Source organism: Drosophila hydei, unplaced genomic scaffold (assembly GCF_003285905.1).
Source record: "Drosophila hydei strain 15085-1641.00,03,60 unplaced genomic scaffold, DhydRS2 tig00008135-arrow-pilon, whole genome shotgun sequence".
Lineage (NCBI taxonomy): Eukaryota > Metazoa > Arthropoda > Insecta > Diptera > Drosophilidae > Drosophila > Drosophila hydei.
In genome coordinates this window covers 1,680,257-1,701,851 of record NW_022045844.1, presented here as the reverse complement: position 1 = coordinate 1,701,851, position 21,595 = coordinate 1,680,257, and the positions used below count along the sequence as shown (strand labels likewise).

Here is a 21,595-nt window from a genome sequence, read left to right as displayed (position 1 = left end):
TATACAGAATAAAAAAGTTACAGTTTAATGGTCTTTATCAATCGAATGTCAATTAGGCATAACTTTTCATTGTTGTAGACACGAATATTGCATAAAAATAACAATTATAAAAAACCTTTATATAAGATATATTTTCTCTTTTCACTTTTTTTACTTCTTATTTTTTGTATAATTAGTTGATTTTTTCGATTTATATGTTTGTGTGTGTGAGTGTAAACGCAAGCAATGCATATTTTGAAATTTGCTGTAGTTTAGTTAGTTAAGTTCACTAATTTTTACAATTTTTCGGCAGGGGCCAAATAGAATACAAATACGAATAGATCCTTCCATTTTTTATAGTCTACTCCAATTCTGTGGACCTTAGGTCTCCAATTGGAGCTTATGTATGTGTATGTGTATGTGTGTTTGTATATGTGTGTGTGTGTGCTTTCGCCTAGCTAAAAATACATACGAAACAGCACTAAACTAGCAAAAGTGATTATAATACAAAAGCAAACAAACAAATAAGTACACGAGTGATTGGCGGTGGTGTTCCAAGTAGTTGCAAAGCGGTTGCCCTGTCGCTGCTGCTGCTGCTGCAGCTGCCTCTGTTGATGTTGCTGTTCTTCTTGTTGTTGTTGTTGTGATATTGTGTGTCGTCGTTGTTGCTGCTGTTCCTCCTCAAATAAGTGCTGAACCGTTTGCCACAGCCAAACAGTATCAGCCACATTGCCAACGCCGTCGCACACAGGGCCAGTGTTATTAATCAACTCCAGCAAATCCTTGACTACCCTCAATGGCCTTGATCAGTTTATCCTTCAGCTGCAGATAGCCCTCATAGGGTGGCAGGTCCAACCGATTGAAGCTAAGCGAATGAACCAAGTATTTATAATCGATCACAATCACTGCAAAAGCCAGTTTCTTACCAGGTATGTGCACGTGGAAAGTTGTTGGGTGTGCCCCATTTCTCAATGGTAAACATTTGTGGACCATTCGATCCGTAAAGCTCCTTGAAACCATTCATGGGCACACGAGATGTGCCCGTGACAAACTGCAACAGACGCGAACGCATTTCGTTGGAGAACGACAAAACGGCACGCCAGAACCATTGAATAATGATGTGATTCATATGATAATCGCCCTTATATAGCGTATTCTCGCGCCAGTCCTTAACATCGATATTCTGTATGCCGCACATCAACAGTTCCAGTTCGTGTTCATCAAATATTTTGATTAGGTTCAGTGGTATGATCGAACCAAAGCCATCCAAAAATGCTGTCATTTGATCCTTTACACGCGCCACAAAACGCCACTCGATGACAAGTCTAAAAGATATGGAAGTGAGTATTCAGATATATGATAATGTATTCTATTTGTGACTCACTTAATGTATTCATCTTTGTTTTCGTTGGTCACATCAATATTGGCGCCGCCGGGCTTGAGCTCATGCTGACTCTTTTGGCCAAATACATCCTCATCCAGACAGAAGGTCAGCTCCAAGATGCGCGGATCATTCTCCTTAATCCACATCAATGAATTATAGTATTCGGTATCAACCGATTCCATATCCTTCAAATCGATGGGCTTTTGCAACATCATCTTGTAGAACGGCCGGATAAAGAACGCATCCAACAATTTGCCATGGTATACAGCCATGCCAGCTATGCGACCAATGAATCTACACATAAATAAAAGATATTTAGAAATTATAGACATAAATATTGGTTGCTTGTACACAAACTTACTTGAAGTAACTTAAATGCTCTTCATTACACAAGCCGCTGCCATTGTTGATTTGCAGTGTATAGTTGTCCATGGCTGAGTACTCGAAGAGTCCATAATACGGATTGAACATTTCTTTGGATAGCAAATAGAACCATTCTCTGGCAAGGCCACCATAATCTGAATAACAAAATAAAGCGTTTAGTTAAATTTAAATGAATCGGAGTGTAAGTGATTTTACCTAAGCCTGTTTCTCCTTCAAACTCGACCCATAATTTAGTCTTTAGTAAATCGGTTTTCGTCACCGAGCTAATAATTCTATATGAATCCTCCAATATGGATGTACGACGAATGCGTATTTCAAATTTATTTGGTACATTTGTCTGCAAATGAAGTTAAAGGGAAAGTAAATTATTTGATTCTCAATTTAGGTTATAAGCTTGCTGCTTACAGGCTTTCTAATATGACTCTTGAAATATTCATATTTCTGTTTGTAATCTCGCGAGTAGGGAACTGCTTGGCCAGCGATATTTGGATTTGACAAGCGCGGATCCTCCCACTGTGTGGTGCGCGTATCTGCAGATGAATTTAAAATTCAATTAAGCAAACGCTTTGAGAGGATTTCTTTGTCAATTTAGTGCTCACTGTGATCAATATAAAAGACACGGCCATCTGTATGCACGCGCTCTTCCCAGCCTTCGGGCAACGGGCCGAGATCATCTTCGACGCGTCGCGTTTGATTTGGCATGGGACTTGCGCGTCCATTGCGCGGGTCTATCCAGGTTGTGCGACGTGCCTCATGATCAATAAAGAAGGTACGTCCATTGGGTGCCACCTGCATTGACCAGCGGGGTGGTAGCGCCTCCTCCTCATTGGCGGCGGTCTGCAAAGACAAAAGAAGAATCTTTTAGCTATATAGACGAATCGTTATAGTATCTTCCTAAATCAAGAGTGGCAGCTAAGAGAAGCACATGCACATACGAGTGCATATATATATACATATATATGGATATAGATATATATTATGCATATGGAATGAAACTTTACTTGATCCGTGGGCACAGCCGCGTTGTCTTCCTCGGAATTGCGTCGGGTGGACGGAGCTGAGATCTCTGAGGGATTGTGGCTGTCTGTGTGATCGGTGTCTTCACTCTAATTTGATATGGTTGCAATATGTTTTTTTTGTTGTATATTTTAATTGTTTATTGTTTTTTGTTGCAATTGGAAGAAACAGAAAAGAAATATTTCCAATAAATTATAATTAATTTTGTCAAATACAAAGAACAAAATAATAAAAAAAAAGAAAGAAAAAAGCAGAACATAAAAGTACATAGAGCACATCCAATTAAAGATAACACAGAAAATATATATATTAAACTATTCGAAATGGAGCTAGAGAAACAACGACTCTACGAGTATATTTACATCAGAGTTTCTTCACAGCTCCAATTTGAAACACAAATTAAAAAGTTAGATGGAAAATGTGTACAAATTTGTATTATATATGCTTGTTAGATGGAATTATGTATCATGCATATAAACTAGATAAATATGGTATATACAGTAAGATATAAATCACTGAAAATGGTTTATGTTTTGTTTGAAATATATGTAAAAGGCAGAAGGAGGTGTGGCCTACAACTCCATTAAGCGAAATCGACTAAGCCCTCAACGTATGAACATATAAATGAATGTGTCAATCTGAGAAATTGTAGCAAAAGTAAAAGGCTTCATTGAAATAATTTCAATTGCTTTAAAATCGATATATAAGTTTATTTTTTGAGCATATATGAAGTTTGTAGCCTGCAGCTGAGTTCGGGGTATTTCGTAGTCGAGCAATGCCGACTCGAGCTTCCATAAATCCTGAAATCGATATTCAAATGAATATTCAAGACTCTGGCTAAAGTTGCTCTCGAGTTTAGTGTCGGAATTTGTCATTGTAAAATTGGATATACTTTTGTTATAAATTCTACAGGAATTGTATGCTCCATAGCTTACCCCGTCCGCTACACGCGACCATATTAAGCCCATCCAAGATAACGCTTAAATTTGCAAATTGTTAGAGTCTGGACTTGAACTGCTGGGATAGATTTTCGGATGTTTTTTTTTTTTCCTTAATGTATAGGCATACGTACAAAATTTTGAACAGAGATGAATGCAATATTTGGGATTTTGGCTTTTTCTTATACCATTTTGAGCCAAGATAGCTGGAATAGATCGACCTTAAATACCATGAGAATATCAATTTGAAAGCAGAACTAAGCAAGAACAGCGCGAGTAGATTGTTGCAGAACGAAACACAAACTAAATTTGACAGTTAATACTTATGATTGTGTGTGAGTGTATGGTGTGTGCTGTGCTGTGCTGTGCGTGTGTTGTGTTGTGTGTGTATGCTAACCAATTGTCTATGCTGCTGCTGAACTTGGCGTCGTCTCTGCTGCCTGTGTTCCAATTGCTGGCGACCCCAATCGTTGTCATTGGCGCGTCGGGTCAATAGATTCGTTATGGCCGTACTGACCAGGTCGCCAGGCGCTTCACGCACCGGTCGCAAATCATTCTGCAGGCTGCTCGATGAGATCTCAATCTCATTGCCAGCGTCGCGACGACGTTGCAGTGAATTGTAAACAAAACTGAATTTGTAAAAAAGACCAATTAGAGAGTGCGAAAGAGACAGCCACGACGGGGCACGGGAAAGGAGTAAAGGATTAAACCAGTTGGGAATTCCAATTTAGAATCGGGATATAGACAAAACACAAACAGTGGGCGGAATTCGACTTGGAATTGAGTTCGTTGCGAGCTCACAGAGATTGGGGCATATTAACCTGGCTTGATCCATTGGATTGGGCTCTATTTCAGATTGTTCAGTTATCATATCACAATTATTGTTGTTGTTGTTGTTGTTGCTAACTGATGCTTGCGACACTCTGCGTGAGATTTGTGTTGGTGTCGTTGCTGTGGGCGTTGAGGGACTATACACGGGCGTGGCATTATTATTATCCTGTACACTTAGCAAGCTGCTGGCATCCTAATTTAATATATATATATATATTGAATAGTTAGCCAACGAATGTAGAATAATCGCATATATCTTTGACTGAGAACTATGCTGCTTTGTGGCGAATGAACAGAATGAGATTGATAAAGAATCTTAAGATAGAAATGAATTCTTAGCCAAAAAAAAGTTATATAGTCGTCCGATTGTCCGATTGTCTATACTATATATGTACAATATCTAATTAATCAGATATATTGTCGAGGATAGTACAATATTCTATAGTTACTTCAACTTCTATCTTATCTTTTATCATTCTTCATTTATCTACACATTAAATTCCGTCAACTTTTCAGTCACCCCTCGTCTATATACACCCTTTTAAATATCCTCTAGCTGTACACATTTTATATCAACTGGCCGGACTACATAAACAATATTTGTCAAAGTAAATGAATAATTAATTTACAAAACAAAATCGCATGAGAATTGAGAGCCTGAAAGGCATTATAAAGCCGACTATAAAAATCAATAGTTATAGCAAGTTGCATACTATTCTAGCAGTTGTTCACGATTACTATATGTATATGTGTGTTTGGGAGGCGTTAGAAAACTGTTTGGCATTACAAACATGCGCCTCAGGTACAAATTGTGGTCGAGTATATCACAAGTTTGAGCATTCTCGGACAGTGTTAACTGCTGATCTGTTCCATTATCTGCCACCGACTCCGGCTCAGTCTCTTCCGCATCGTTGTGTTGCTCCCCGCAGTGCAGACAATTGCTCTGATCAGCAGCTCGCGCTTGCTCCAAATGCTCCGCCTCTTCCTCTTCCTCCTCCTCCTCCACATCATCATCGCCGCTGTCTGCGCTACTCTCATCCCTTGTAGCTGGCAGCAACGATTTTGAATGCTGTTTGTTGTTGTTGTTTTTGTTCAGTGTACGACAAGGGGCTCACAGGAAATAGTTGTACAGGTATGGGAGATGAATTGTGTGTGTGTGTGTGTGTGTGTGTATTGTGCGTGTGTATATATATATATGGGTGTATTGTATACATAGTTAAAAGGTTTATAAAGTTCATGCATAACAATTGAGTCAATTGTCGAACACACATGCAGCATAGTTTAATAATAAATAGAGTATTTGTTATTTTTGGCATTTGTTAATCAAATCAAAAGTAGATTTTCTTTAAGTGCAGTAAAGTTACTGTTGCAGTGGGACTTACCGGTCCACGTCCCGACTCCGTTTCATCCACACTAATGTGAAAACGTCTTTGGAAATCTGATGCCAGCTGATCAACGTTTTGGCTATTGTTGCTCGTCAAGCTGTAATGTTGTATATATGTATTTAAATATATATTTTACTATCTATGCACTTTTATAGAATTAATTTAAAAGAGTCTAAACCGAATTTAGGGAGTTTAAAATGCAATTGCCCAACTCTTGTGGCAGTCAGAGAGCTTCACTCGCAGTTGCCTAATGCGTCTGAGTCTCTCCGTCAATCAGTCAATCAGTCATGCTGTGAGTCAATCAGGTAATTAACTCTTTTGTTTGTCATTTCTAAGTTTATCAATCTGGCTCTCAGTCAGTTTAGTCAATCACACTTCTCTTACAGCTGGCAGGCTAACTCCAGTCAGCTCGGTTAGACTTTAGCTACTTCCACTTACATGGTTGGCCTTTCCCATTGCGTCGTGCGTGCTGTATGATTCACATAGTATGTGCGTCCATTTGCGTCCTGTCGCTCCTCCCAGCCAGCGGGCAGGGCATCCGAGCCGCCGGTAGGAAACGGATGCTTAACAATGGAACAAAGTTGAGAATGAGTTAAAAAAGCTTTCAGTGTATTATTTGATGTATTTTAATTAGCTACCGGCTGTGATGTTTGCTCGCCGGCATTTGTAGCCTCGACATGCTCCCATTCACCGTCGCTGTTATTGCTGGACGGTTCGCTCTGTTCGCGTGTCTCGCGTATGAAGGCATGATATATCTCCAGAGTGCCCTTGATGCGTGATTTAGCGCTATATTTGCATATAAAAATGTACAGAATGGAGTATTAAGTCAATGTTAAACAACAAGCGCACTTCAAGGCCAACAAATATGTACACACACAATACAGTTACACACACTATCAATGCCAATACCAACACCAACACCAACACCAGCACACACACGCACACTCGTATTTACAAATAATAGGTAATCAAAAATCATAAACAATTACACAAAGCGCTGTCTAAACAACAAACAATAATAAAGCGAAATGAAAAAGAATTTCGAAAAATGCATTTGACGAGTTTCTAGACTAACAGAAGCGGCAAATACGTAAGGCAACAACTAATTAAATGGATTGTGTACAGCTTAGTTTCGATACATCTATGTCTATGCACATATAAATTATATCTATTGTCATCTAGTTTGTAATTTAGAGGAGTTTCTTTTCGTTTTGGTTTTAGTACTTTCGATTGAGTTTACTAGTTTTATATAGATTTTTGTATATGTTCTTGTCTAAATGAACTGAAATTAAATAAAGGAAATCAAACAGCAACTCAAATAAACATACCCTACTGACCTGCGCGGACGCAGCGGGTAGCTCTGTGAGCCAATCGTACGACCCTCCTGCTCCATGGGCAGATTGACCAGCGTTAGCTCCACCATGCCCAGAAAATCATCGCGTGTCAAGCGATTCTCGTCAAATACTTGAAACACCAGCTTGTGTTCAGACGGCTTAACCTAGAGTTCAGATATACCATTTATATATATATATATATATATTTATCATTTTTTTTTCATATATTCTACTTACTCTAAAAATAAACTCTTCGTTCCAGGATGGATTTAATGTCTGTTTGGAGTAGAAAAAGGAAATGCGCATTAGAAACGAGTCAAAGTTACGTATCCGACTAGGATATACCCCGAAAGCTGCTTTTCTAAGCATTCTATGCAGCTTTGTGGAGTCTTCATATCAACTTCTACTTTTAACTAACTCAACATGCCCCATTTAAATATTTGCATAGATAGATGAAATTTCATATTTCATTGTGAAATTCTTTAGTTTTCTCAAAAAAATCCCCTGACCTTAAGCTGATTATTAGCCATTAGTCATTACTCATTATGCAGCGTTTTCACAGCTGCTTACATTGGACTTTGGCAAGAAAAAAGTACATCCAAGCAAATGTAAGTGTTGCAAGTTTTGGCTGATAAGATAGCAAACTAACTACTTACTAATCGCTGCTGCCGCGGTAGTCGGCGTTGCTCTTTGCCAATGGTTCGCTTACCTTCTTTTTAGTTTTAGTTAAGACCGAGTCAATATTTATATCGCCATGTATGGTATTCAAATCGATTCTGACATACGGATCGCTAGAAGAGGCATAAAAGGTAAATGTACTCATTGAATAGGGTAGACCTTTCACTTAGTTCTCAACTTACCTGGCACCAAAAATATCCTTTTTGGCCAAGGATTTGCCGCTTATCACAACTATGCGCAGGTGACACGAGTCGCCTGTGTCGTTCTATAAAGAGAGATGCAACAAGAAAATGTGAAATGTTAAGGCTGAACAACTTACAAGTGTGCGGCTTGTCAAATGAACCACTTTCCACTTGCCACATGCCACATGCAACGACAACTCTTATAAAATCCCTCAGACACCGACTACAACTGTACCATGTTTGTATGTAAATCCCTCTGTATATACATAGCTACAAAACATATGCTGCTGTTGGCCATAAGTTGCGTATACTTAATGTCTGTGATTACGCATACGCAACGTTCGCTGCCAACATCTAATTTATGCATTCAAATGCTGAAATATAATATGTATATACAAGTATGTATATATATATGCAGATCTCTAACCACATCTTCTTGCGCCCTTGACCCAAAAGCCACTCTAATTCGTATTTATGCCTAGTAATTAGCTACTTAATTCGAAGTTTAATATCTATTTAATGGCTGTAATTTTATGAAATTAAATATTATTTAAGACCTTTTATACTTTTGCAATAATATATGTAGATTTTTGTCAACAAAGCCAAATAATATCAGAGAATTAATGAAATTTCAGTGAGTTAAAGTTGCCTTTATCTCTCAATTATTCACATTTTATGCTCGTTCACGAAGTGAATAGCGAGTATATTGGTTTATATAATATACACATCTTGCTCTACGTTCGTCAGTTCGCTAAACATGACAAATCGTAGAACACTATTTACAAGCAAAGTTATTATAGGCAAATGCACAAATATATATTACGATACTTCATAGCTGACTTCAGGTCATCTGCCTAACCGGTTTTTGTCCTCTTCCTCTCATTAGCAGCTCACAATACCTTAACTAGCTCGATACTCTATTCAATTTACAACTATTATGCATACCATATATATATGTACATATATATATTTATATTTAATGTAGTGTCAACATTTTCCGCCACGTTGTAAGTGCACTTTGCAGGGCCGTATGACACGTTTTCCATGAACTTATTATATTGATTTTTTAGCGGTTTTCCATCTTGGAATGCTTGTGGCTTGTCTCGACGGCCGACTGCTAACTACTGCAGTATATATATATAGTATATATATATATATACATTGGTATTTCGATATAGCAACGCAAAGGCATTTTACATTTAATTACAGTTCATTCTGGACATGTCAATGACAAGAGTATGCAACTGAAATGTGGTCAGCATTAAGGCTCAAGTATGCAACACGATTGCATCAGTCAATCAATCAATCAATCATTCAGCAACAGCTGCATCAGCTCGGCCCAAACCCAAACCCAGATCCAAATTCCAAAACCCTCGACAACCCGCCTAGCTAAGCGCTGTCACTTTAAGCTTTGCGTTTAATTGATTTTTAGCCCTAAATCTCTGCTGGGAATGTGGCTAGCTGTCCCACTAGGTAGCTCACGTCTATAAATGTCTGTGGAACAAGCCAATAACAATTAAAAGCTACAAAGTGACATTTATTAGCTTTTGATCTAGAGAAATTAAACGTATATATCTGTGTGTATTTAGCTGAATGCTGTCTTATCAAATTCCTTGCAATCCTTAAGTAATCTTAAAGGGAAATCTATTTACAGCTCGTAACAATTATAAATTTAATTTAATGTTTGTGAATTTGGCGATTTGGATTTTTTCGAATTTTAATTTTAAATTTGAACATTTTCAGAAAAAGTGGAATATCAGAAAAACCGCTTCAAATAGTATATAGTAAATATATATAGTAATATTTTTATTTAGTATTATAAATTAAAATCGATTACAAATTAAAAATATCAAGATTCCAAATATAGAAAACTTAATAAAATTTAAATACAGAATTAAACTGCTTAGTCTAGTCTTCTATACAGCCCCAAATATTTAATTATTTTAATCGGTTTCCTAGAATTTGATTATCAAAATTACGTTCTCTAGCCTAGGCAAATGAATGTCTGCAGCATGTGACAAACAGGTGCTGGAACCGGGCCAGCATTCTATGATTTTTAGTGCTGAGTAATAGCAAATAAATATATATATATATGAATAATTGCTTTTCCTTTGATAATCAACAATTGCAGGTAGTTATACAAGTTTTAAGCCGAGCAATCAGACGGAAGTGGGAATTACATTGGCTTGCATTGAAGGCAAATGATTTTGTAAATATCAAAAATGAGTTCTCTAAAGAAATGACGAATATAAACCTGAGCTAAGCTAAGCAAATGCCCATTAACCAAATTGATTAAATTGATTTCTATTATTACGTTTTTGTGCTCATCTGAATGCCAGCGAAAATTCATTACACAAATTGATTTGATGTCGCATATGAATTCCATAAAGTTTTCCTCCCACACATACGCAGATATATTGATGGATGAGCAAAGGGCAGATGAGTTCAGAGAGAGTTCTCTCTATGCAAAGAAACATAGATATATGTACACATCTGTGCATATATTTCTAGCATGGGATATTGAAAGAAACGAAAACACTCTTAAATATAACACAGTGCGATACCAAGTGTTAATATGAAAAAGTAAATAAGGTTTATAAATAAAACTTAAAAAAGCTGCATTCGCCCTGAATTTCTTAAACTGTTTTCCCCATCAAAATCCGCAAAGGAATTGTGAAATTATTTCATTTTCTTGACTAATTTATTCGACTTGAGAAAAACTTAATTATTGCGTGATTCACAGAGCATTAAACGGTAGTCTTAAAGCTGTATAGACTGCAGTAATGCCCTTCTATGTGATGCTCAAAAATTGGAGGATTGAATTTAATATGAATTGAGCAAAACAAATTGATGCTGAAGAAAAGTAAGGAGAGTTAAAAGTGAAGAGAGCAAGAGATAAGATAGAAGGAGAAGTAAAGGATACACTAAGAGAAAGAGTAAGTGGGAGAAAGATATATATAAAGAGAGAGACAGAGTGACTAAAAAATAGAGAAAGTAAATGTGAGCAAGAGAGAAAGAACGAACGATCTTTCCCCACTTATATCCCACGATAGAAATAACGTACAATTAATAATTTACGATAGTGTTTTGTGCATTTATTTGCCCAGAGAGGGCCAGAGAAATATATTTCTGAACACAAGACTCTCTCTAGATAACTTATATCTAAATGTCAACAATTTCAATTTATATATTCATAGCTGTTCAGTCTATTTGCATCTATTGGATACAAAAGAAGCGTTTGGGCCAAGCGCCGCTTGTGTTTAAAGGCGCTAAAATGTATGCATACTAAACACAGATAGCGAGGGACAGTAAGTAAGAGAGAGAGCGAGAGAGGAAAGACAGAAACACCTGCGATCACTTACATCAGTGTTATTGCAGCCATGAATTTGACCATCTTCGGCATTGTTTGTGATAGTTGTTGTTGTTGTTGCTTCAGCCATTTTGTTTGATATTGTTTACGTTGTTTTTCTAATCCACAGAGAGTGTTAATTATTGCACGCCTTTTAACTAAAAAGCAGTAAACATTTTAGGGTTATACGAATTTCGGTTTTAACTGCATCGAACGAGAGATGGCTTCACAAGCAAGCACAATTTGATTTTGGCGCAATAAATTTTGGTTGATGTTATTGAGTCTTTATTTCTGATCTGCTAAGTCTACAAAATGGAACAGGTTTACACTATAGATTCAATAATATTTTCGTTGTTGTTATGCATGTACATATAATTATGCTGGTCTTATAATATATTTATATATAAGTACAAAATTAGGTCTGCGGACCCACAGCAAAGCGAAATACACTAAAAATTATAAATGTTTTTTTTTTTTGGCATTTATATGCACATGACTAATGGAAGAGAGAAAGAGGGAGAGAGATAGAGCGAGTGGGAGAGAATCCAAATGGCGATGGCCAATCTTGTTTTCACGTTTGCGACGTTGATTCGATTCTTAGCTCACGAGCAAAAGCAAAAGGCTGTTGCTTTATGTTCACACATATATACATACAAGCACACACATATAGGCACATACATAGATACATATATATACGATTGTTATTTTTATATAATTAACACATTTTCACAGAAAAAAGAAACGCACGCGGCATTTATATTTTTGTTATATATATGTGTGTACATAATTCAATTATTCATTTATTTATCTCTCATTAACAACCCAACGCGCAAAAAATATAATAACAATAACAACAAATACGAGCGAGCGAGCGGGTGAGCACAACGCACAACAGACCATACTAATGCAGAAACATGTTCTACGTCAGTCTTTTCCACTTTCATGTGATTGTATTTGTACACCAAAAGCAAGAACAACACGACGGCTGCCGCTGCCTGTAACGGGAGCTCTCGCGTTCTAAGCTAAACTAAAAATTTCTGCTCCAATACAGTGTGGCCAAATGTAAAAAGTTTATAAATGCAAAGAGAGCAAAGTGGTGTGCAACGAAAAGCTTTTAAGCAGCAGCTCTTATTAATGGGACTAATATGTAGTTGCACAGATCATACATACATAACACAATAATATTCTACGTACATATTAGTGTTTGTAAATATATATAGAAATACAAATTAATTTAGTAAGCAGTGTGTCCATATTGTGCAAGTGTATCGTTTACAGTATTTTTTAAACACTGAAAGGGAAAAAGCTTTTCTCATATACGCGCGAGCTTTTTAAAACTGGCAGCTGCTGTGCGAACAAGTGGCAAGGCAAAGAAAACAAAAACATATGATTTGAAGTAAATAGATATATATCAGTGTGTGTGTGCGTAAAGATGTGAATGAAACGCACAAACAAAATCAACTCCAAAATATGCGTCAAGCAATTACAATTAGCGTTTGTTTGCAACCGGCTTACGTCAAGCATTTCTAGTCAACTATATTTAAATAGTTAGATTTATGATAATGACAAATGATGTGGTTAATGTACATATTCGTGACGTTGACAGTTGTGTCTGTGACGCAATTATCTAGACTTTGGCTAAAAGCTCGCCCACTGGCACATTCAAATAGAAAAGCGCGCTAACTGCAGCTTGTTAAGTTTTTAGAGGTCGCCTGCCACGCCCCTAGCGGGTTAGCACAAGCGCGCTAATGAAGATAAAAAGCGATTGCTCTCGGACTAGCTAGATGGCTGTCTGCGTTAAATGAGTAAAGCAAACACAGTGAATGCTCGAAAGAGTAAACGCCCGCACATTATTATTTGCTTTAATGACATCTATGTTAATTGCTTTTGTCTGTGCAGTCCTCACTGTAATCACTCAATTAATTTCATTGAGAGCTCAAATTACGCACATTCAAATCAAACAATTGCTGTTTATGTATTCAATTAGCAAATAAATTTTGCAACTTCTGCTGGAGTGCTTTTGACTGTCATTGTTTATTATTGTTTTAGAGCGTAGAGCAATTATAAATTGTTTGTTTACTGTGCATAAGTGCAAAGGAAACGCATTTTCAGACACATTCGCAGCAGCCACCCAGAAGCTAGAAACGTGCCTTCCACACAGATCTGTGGAATTTGATAATCAGAGTTAACGCTTATCAAGCACGTCGGCTTATCTCGAAAAGTTCACAAATACATGTTGAAAGTGAACAAAAAATAAAGATGAATGATTTTTTTCAACATTATTTTGGGGAAAATGGCATTGTTCTCAGAATTAAAGGTAATTTTTAAAGCGAGTCATGCCTGTTTATAGGGCGAATTCCCATATTGTCTTTTTTTTTTGATAAGATCCATTGTAAAAATATCATGAAATACACAAATACATAAACATATATAATCAGTAATTAAAGCAAAGCACGCTGATAAAAAGACGAATATTTCCGTACGCCACCCCAAACCGGCAGAAAGCCGCTGACCTTTACACACAGCCCAACCCACCTTCAGCCTACTCACCACTACGTTTACAGCCCAACCCAGCCCAGACCACATCCCTTTACTCACCACTACAGCCAACGATCTACGTGGTGTATGTCCGTTGTTGTAGTCCAGGCGCTGTTGTTGTCCCGCCACAGAGGCGGCGCGTCGACGTGGCGGCGGGCGTGGCACATCGGCCGTAGACGAGGATGCAGCCGCAACACTGCCGCTGCTACTGTTGCGCGCCGACATGGTGTGGCCTACGATCTGCAGCTGCAAGATAAGAAAAGACGCCATGAAGCAGATAAAAAGACAACGGAAGTGCATCTTTAATTAAAAAAAAAGAACAAACAAAAAAGTGCTTAAGCACTAACAAAGGCTAGAGGTGAGAACAAATGGAAGCTGCTGCACAGCAAGGCCGAAAGCAGCAGCAGCACCAGACAACAAAGACGTAGAATGAACGGTACTTGTAAGACACACACACGAACATAGACTCAAAGAGTGAGAGAGCCATATGCATACAGGTACAAGTGTATGTGTGCACATAGAATACTTATGGGCAACAAAGCATAAAGCCAAGTAATTATCCAAGCGCGAAAGGTTCAACGCCGTTTCGACCTGGCCGGCTTTCGCGATGGTATCCAAGTTTTAAACTTATTCTATATGGTTTTATCTTAAAGTAAAGCACATACACATTCAGCCACACACAGATAATGACTTTCGTGCTTACTTGCACAATAATTTCGTTTGATTTATGTTGTATTTTTAACTAAATTGTTCTACTATAAATGTGCGCATGTATATGTGCAATTTATGAATGCATACATATGCATGTTTGCATGTGTCTGTTTGTAAATGTGTGTGTGTGTGTGTGTGTGTGTGTCAGCAAATAGTTGGGGGAAAACTCATCTCACATACATCTTTTCGCACTGCCAACTGCACGGTACGCTTCGATTTTGTTGTATTCGCGTGTCAACAGTAGATCGCGTTTACATCTTTCGTTTCACATATAAATAAATTGATTGTTTATTTTTTTGCACAAATATTACAACAATTTTTTGAACTTTCACGGCTAAACACGCCCGACAAAAAACGACAACTAACTAATTCCGATATACCTGCTGATAACTTTTCAGCTCAACTCTGCAGAACTCTGCACAATATTATCGATATATTTGTAACTCGGTGCTGTTAAATATGTTTTCAACTGTCAGTTAAATGTTCTTAGAAATCCGAAATGGCTAACTATAAATCTGCTTAAAAAAGTGAAATGCAACTTAAATGTATATTTTTTTACGGCAAGTAACAATGAGTATTTATATTAAAGTGAAGGAGTTCGCGCTCTTTTCGCATTGGCTGATAAGTATTTTCAGTTACCAGTGACGATACAAATACGAGTGCCACGATATTCGCTGATGGCTCGTCTTCTCAGTTTTTTGTTTTTTTTTTTTTGAATGTAAATATCGTCCGTCTCTAACGAAAACGTAAATGCGAAAGGCAGTGAAAAATTTAAACGAAACAACAAAAATTCTTTTAAATTCAATGGAGTATTAACATTTAAAGGTCATTTCATGTAAATCAAGCAAATCCAAATATCCCAAGCTAAATTTTGCAATAGCAAAATAATATAATTTACGTTCTATATAAACAAGCGTGCGATAGTGCGTGGTAATTGCGTATTAAACAACAAACTGCAAACGCTGGCAAAAACTGAAGCCGAAAAAGAAAGAAGAAAACCCAAAAGGCAAAAAATAAAACAGAACAGAAAATATTTTTGTGTAGTTCGCGATTAGTTTCTTATTACATGGGTCTAACAGATCAAGATTGGATTGGCTGTGCGGTCAGCCTGACCTGCGACGACGAGCTGGGCGTATTCCAAGGATTAATTAAGAAAATCTCAGCCGAAGAGATAACCATTGTGCGCGCCTTTCGCAACGGTGTTCCATTGCGCAAACAGAACGCCGAAGTTGTGCTCCGCTGTGCCGACATCAAGAGCATAAACCTCATTGAGCCAGTGAAGGATGCTGAGACGACGACGCCGACTGTGATTAATAAGCCGACGCCTGTTAAATTGCCGCATTTTTCTAATATATTGGGAAAGCAACAGCTGCAACATCAACAACAACAACAACAACAACAACAGCAGCAGCAGCAGCAGCGAGAACAGGAGCTGCCTGTCCATGGTAGAAATGGTGCAGTAGCAGTAACGAGTGCTGGCAGCCATTCAGCTTTGAGTGATAAAATGCAACAACTTATGCTCAGCTCAAATGGCAATGCTGCAAATGGAATACGAAGGTAACATATACCTCTTAACTAAGCTGTGTGTCCTTTTTTAACTTCCTTTTTTTTACAGAACACCGCAAAGCTCACGTGCTTCGAGTGCAATGCAGCAGCTTGCAACGACGCCGAATAGTGTTGCCGCCTTTTTTGGCAACATGATACCAGCCAAGGTAGAGGTGAAGCTGGGCAGCACGGCCTACAATGGAGGAGGGACAGGTGGAGCTGGAGGTGGTGGGAGCAACTTGGAGAGCTACTGCAGCAGCAGTGCCGATGGCAGTTGCGGCAGCGGCGAAGTAGCAGGCTGCAGCAGACCTATTGATATTGTTAACAATAGCAATGGTCAAACTAATGGCGGCTACTGCAGCCAAGGGGCAACCAGCTATGGTAATAGCAAACGTAATGGCAATGGTAATGGCAACGGTAACGGCAGCTACAACTCCAGCTCTTACAATGGCAATGGCAATGGTAATCCAAATATGAAGAAACAACGCAATCGAGTGCGTCGCGAAAGCAGTATGCGATTGCAGCAGCAGCAAACATTTGGCAGCGAAGCTGATGATCCACTGCTGCACGAGGAATTCGATTTCGAAGGCAATCTAGCGCTATTTGACAAGCAAGCGATTTGGGATGACATTGAGTCGACGCACCAGAAGCCAGATGTAGTGCGTCATGCGGTCCATGTGCAGAAGCAAAAACAGCAGAAGAAGTATCGTCACGATGAGAACATCTTGGCTAGTAAGCCGTTGCAGTTACGTCAAATTGAGAGCATTTTCGATGGGAGCAAGGATTTTGTTACGGACGATGGACTCATCATACCGACTATACCGGCCTATGTGCGCAATCGCATAGAGTTAAGTGCCGAAAAGGCGGGCTTATCGCTTCAGCGACAGATAGATATTTTAGCACGTGGTGCCAGCGATTTGGCCATCACATTACTCGGCGGTGCACGGCGTTTGACGCCCACTAACAATCACCAATGGCCGAAGATTGCCATCATTTGCGATGGCGTTAATACCATGAGGTCAGTTAGATGACTATCTATATTTTAATATTCAAATGGTATAGCTATTGTTTATATCCTTTACAGAACAATCAACATTGGCGCTGTTACAGGTCGCCTTTTGGCCTCGCATGGTCTAACTGTTCTACTTTATGTGGAGAATGCGCAACTTATAGAAAAAAACAACAGCTTGGAGGTTGCTTTATTTAAAGCTACTGACAACACCGTAGTACATTCGGTGGACGGTACGAAGTCATTATTTAAATATTATATATACGTTCTATTCTAATTTAAGAGTTGTTCTTCACTGTTTATAGTCTAAGCTTAAAAGAAATCTACTCTAACCTATAAAACATCTCCATTTAACAGCTATGCCCACACCAGATCTTGTGATACTATCGACAAATACCGTTAATCTATCGGATGCTATAAAACAATGGCTAAGCGTCAATCGGTAAGTCTTACTTCTTTTTTTTTCATATAATCGCACTAACGCTTCTTTCGTTTTAGCGCCTCGGTGCTTGCTGTGGATCCGCCACCATGTGGCATTAAGGATGTGGCTATCAAGTACTCAATTTTGCCCATTCTACCATTGAGCCATGATTCTAGCACTTCGGCTGCTGCTGCAGCAGCAACGGCAACAGCAACAACTAAGACAACAACGAATAATTGTGGCAAATTGTATTTATGTAATTTAGGTATACCAGATAAATTTTATCGTGATTGTGGCATTAAGTACAAAAGTCCATATGGACATAAATATGTGATACCGATTCACTCAAAGGACTGAAAACAAAAAAAAATCAGATAACATAAAAACAAACATACAAACACACAAACAACAAGAACAACAATCATCAAGAACAACAACAGACATCAGCAATAAACCATAAAGAAACAAACAACACACATGTGATGATCATCAAAGTCCTGTTTCCTGTGAATCTAGCTAGCTCTTAGAAGTCTCTCATATACAACTCACATTTAGTTTTTAATCAACGGCGCATACATATATATATATAAATTAAGCTTATTCCTAAATTTCAAATCCCTATTGAGCTGCCCTAGCCTAGTGCCGAACTACATTCATAACATCGTATCTATATTTATTTAAATAATTAATATATATATTTTTTTTAATTGAATGTTGTACAAATCCTTCAAGCTAGTCCATTACGTTTGCATTTCCAAAATTTTCTACTACATTTGATGAATCTAGCTCCCACCCACCCGCAACAACTATCCCATATGGAGTCTATAGCTTTAACAACATAGATAACCTTAAAATTAAAAACCTAAACAAAACAAACAAACTGGTCTTCAGAGCAAATTTTAAACAATGCATTGAACAAATGTTAAAATGTAAATAATTGTGTATATTTGCATAATTGTTTTTGTATATGTATATTTGGAGAATATCTCAATTGAATTGACTTTATGTGAGATTGAGCGAAATATACGCAATACATGCCAAATTAAATGTCTATATATTTTAAGCATAAAATCAACAACTATTATACATACACACATCTATATATATAAAGTACTTTTCATAAACAATACAAATACAATTACAAATCAAATTCAGTAAGTTAGTTACGTAAGCTTAACGTGTTTAACAACAAGACAAACAAGCAAACAAACAAACAACTTTAACTTGTATTTAGCGTTAGATTTTAAGCAAAATTGTAAGCTGTAATAACGATAAAGAAATCAACATTATTTTGTACACCCCATCGACAAATACTGATGAGTTTTAAACAAAATTCAAAATCTGAATAAGTACTATATATATATATATATATATACAAAAGAATCCAATCAAATAGCGAAAAAAGTTAGTCGTTGCTAAAACTCAATAATGCAACCAAAAAACCTTAACTAATTGTTGTAAAAATTAATATTATAATGTAGTTTCTAAATTTCAATTGTTGATGATCAGTCTTAAATAATTAGTGTTTCGTACTTTAAAAAAAAAAAAACAAAAAACAAAAATACGAAACAGTTTTTAAGCACTTTTCATTAAGGGAAAAGCGCCTTGTGACTGTTTTTTTTATTTGGAGTTAGAAGTAGGCAAGTTGACAGGACATTGAAACGATGTTAGATGGAGCAGAGGAAGGTTGAGAAGGTATTTCCAACAAATATACACAAACAAATACAAACACACATCCCCACACACTCACACACACATACTCAGACAACTCGAAATATACACTCAGTTTTTGATAAATGCTTTAAATGAAATTGTAAATTAATGAAAAGAAATCTATTTTCGGTCCAATTGTAACATAATTTTAAAGAAAATGTAACTTAAAATTGAAAAAACATTCTGACAAATCAAAAATACATATAAAAACACAAGTTAACTAAATGAAACAAAAGAAATATAATGAAAAAAGATGAAAATCCTTTACAACTACAATATTAAAGAAACAAAACACCGAAAAGCCTTCTCATGGAAAACAGAAAGGAAAATTGTGTTTTTATTTTGGGAAAAAATGTGGGAAGAGGATAGATAATATCCTATAGATATTTAACATATTAAAGGTATATGTTTGTATTAAGCCAGCATAATATTTCTAGATCTCTTTAATCCCATCTTAAGTCCAAACTAGATTATATATATATCTTCACATTGTCTTTGCTTATATGATATCTTTTTAATAATAATTTTTATATTTTTTTAAATTGGGTTGTGCTCTTCGAAGGCACTTATTGTTTACATATATATTTTTAATATATATCTATATTTCTTTTAGAATTGTGTATAAACATAAACATCGAGTCCTTATTTTCAAACGAAATACTTAAACTTCATTTGATTTCTCTTAACAAATAGATAATACAACAAACTATTTCAATTGTGATTGTGCATATATATAAATTGTTATAATAATGTATAGTAATCCTAAGTGTGTCCTTGATTTTCGTCCATTCTGAAACGCTTCGTTTGTTGGTCCTCGTAAACCTCTTCTCGACTACGTTTGGCAGTTGCTTGCAACTGCACTGTGATTACATTGAAGGCTTCCATTTCAACTGAGACAATTTTCATTTGGGGCTTTAAGAGCTGCTCCTCAAAACCAGAATCCGGACTGGACCAGTTGCTGCTCTCCAATAGCTGTTGCTCCTTAACAGCTGTTGTAGCCTGATAATAGTGATATATTACAATAAATTCCACACATGGCTCTACCATCTGCTCTGTATAGCTAGTCAATTGGGTTAGATAGGGCGTCCAGCGCTTGGGAATTCCGCACACCTGTCTCGTAGCTGCAATGCAGCTGGCAGCTAGCAGGGAAGGCGGCTCATTACAAAGACTGTTAACTACATAAGTTAAGATTTGTTTAATATAAATTTAGATAGATATCGTATTTCAGCTTACTGCACAGCGTGTAATCGGAAATGCGCAGCAGCAGCTGAGCGAGTGTGGCCAACATTTGCTCAAAGCAATTAAAGCGCGGATAGTTGACTGCCAGCGAGGGGTGCTCATCGAGTTGCTGGCAATAGGCTGCATAATCTTCGCGTGTCAGGAAGCTGCAGGCAAACATTTCCACAAAGCTCGCCGTCGTAGGTCGCATCAAATTGAACTCGAAGAAAGTAAGCACCTTACGCTCCACGGCCTTGTACTCGAAAGCCGTATAAGAATTCTTTATCAGGCGATTCATTTCACTGTAGCGCGGCACAAACGCATCCTGATTCTCGATCTGTGCAGCTATGTGCAGGCAGGTTAAGGCAATCAGCTGCAGTTTGTCCACTCGGATGGTATAGAAATCAATCAGCCTGTCCAGATAATAAATGGCTGAACATACATAAAGGATACTTTAGACTTATAGAAATGTACATCTAAAAACTTGTTTGCACTTACCCAAATGCAAAGCGGATCGACTCAATCTATAGGTCCTCGTGATCAGTTGGCAAAGCTGCAGCAGCTTTGGCCGCTGGTCCATTTGTGTGGACATATAGAGTACGGGACGACGACGCATCTCTGACTCCTTCATCGTTTTGAAGATGTCGATTGCATAGTCGCTCAACCATTGCAATTTCGATAAGCGCTGCGAAAAGTAGTCCCTGCTTAACTTTCTTAGATATCACAACTTATTCAATTAACTTACTTCAATTTGATTTCTTTCATGCTCATTTTTTTCGCTGAGCATAAAGATGTTTTGTTCTAACGCAGGTTTTGTCATTTTCTTCGTGTGTTAATTTAATATTTTTTTATTTACTATTTGAATTGGTTTGCAGAAACTCATTGCGGATGGGCGCACAAAACATGCAGTCAAAAACATGGCCGGCACTAACGGTAAAAGCACAGTGTGTACACACTGTAAACATAACCGTTAAGTGTT

At 37.4% G+C, this 21,595-nt stretch overlaps 3 protein-coding genes across 10 annotated transcripts; 1 reads left to right on the top strand and 2 right to left on the bottom strand.

Moving 5' to 3' along the window:
* Positions 1 to 628: 628 nt before the first annotated feature.
* Positions 629 to 15,070, bottom strand: LOC111601092 (E3 ubiquitin-protein ligase Nedd-4). 8 transcript variants are annotated; one of them, XM_023317518.2, is made up of 19 exons: positions 14,891 to 15,070; positions 14,060 to 14,245; positions 8,113 to 8,195; positions 7,962 to 8,043; positions 7,490 to 7,528; positions 7,247 to 7,416; positions 6,557 to 6,704; positions 6,357 to 6,481; positions 5,916 to 6,015; positions 4,524 to 4,726; positions 4,100 to 4,331; positions 2,749 to 2,853; positions 2,347 to 2,584; positions 2,153 to 2,277; positions 1,943 to 2,084; positions 1,725 to 1,881; positions 1,364 to 1,657; positions 906 to 1,304; positions 629 to 844 (listed from the first exon to the last, which is right to left on the bottom strand). In XM_023317518.2, the coding sequence occupies exons 2-19, from the start codon at positions 14,222 to 14,224 to the stop codon at positions 742 to 744; spliced, it is 2,910 nt and encodes a 969-aa protein (XP_023173286.2). In that variant the 5' UTR covers positions 14,225 to 14,245; positions 14,891 to 15,070; the 3' UTR covers positions 629 to 741. The 8 variants fall into 8 exon arrangements, with proteins under 8 accessions (XP_023173286.2, XP_023173287.2, XP_023173289.2 ...); XM_023317519.2 differs by having other exon boundaries at positions 7,256 to 7,416; XM_023317521.2 differs by lacking the exons at positions 14,060 to 14,245; positions 14,891 to 15,070 and adding exons at positions 11,475 to 11,619; positions 12,359 to 12,499.
* A 177-nt stretch (positions 15,071 to 15,247) lies between these two features.
* Positions 15,248 to 18,104, top strand: LOC111601036 (enhancer of mRNA-decapping protein 3). The gene is made up of 5 exons (XM_023317447.2): positions 15,248 to 16,267; positions 16,326 to 17,273; positions 17,340 to 17,497; positions 17,622 to 17,706; positions 17,763 to 18,104. Exons 1-5 carry the CDS (start codon positions 15,777 to 15,779, stop codon positions 18,040 to 18,042), a joined length of 1,962 nt encoding a protein of 653 aa, XP_023173215.2. The 5' UTR covers positions 15,248 to 15,776; the 3' UTR covers positions 18,043 to 18,104.
* Positions 18,105 to 20,010: 1,906 nt separating this feature from the next.
* On the bottom strand, positions 20,011 to 21,542 carry LOC111601083 (cyclin-J). Its single transcript, XM_023317509.2, has 4 exons — positions 21,362 to 21,542; positions 21,115 to 21,301; positions 20,632 to 21,048; positions 20,011 to 20,573 (listed from the first exon to the last, which is right to left on the bottom strand). The coding sequence occupies exons 1-4, from the start codon at positions 21,434 to 21,436 to the stop codon at positions 20,161 to 20,163; spliced, it is 1,092 nt and encodes a 363-aa protein (XP_023173277.1). The 5' UTR covers positions 21,437 to 21,542; the 3' UTR covers positions 20,011 to 20,160.
* Positions 21,543 to 21,595: the final 53 nt, after the last annotated feature.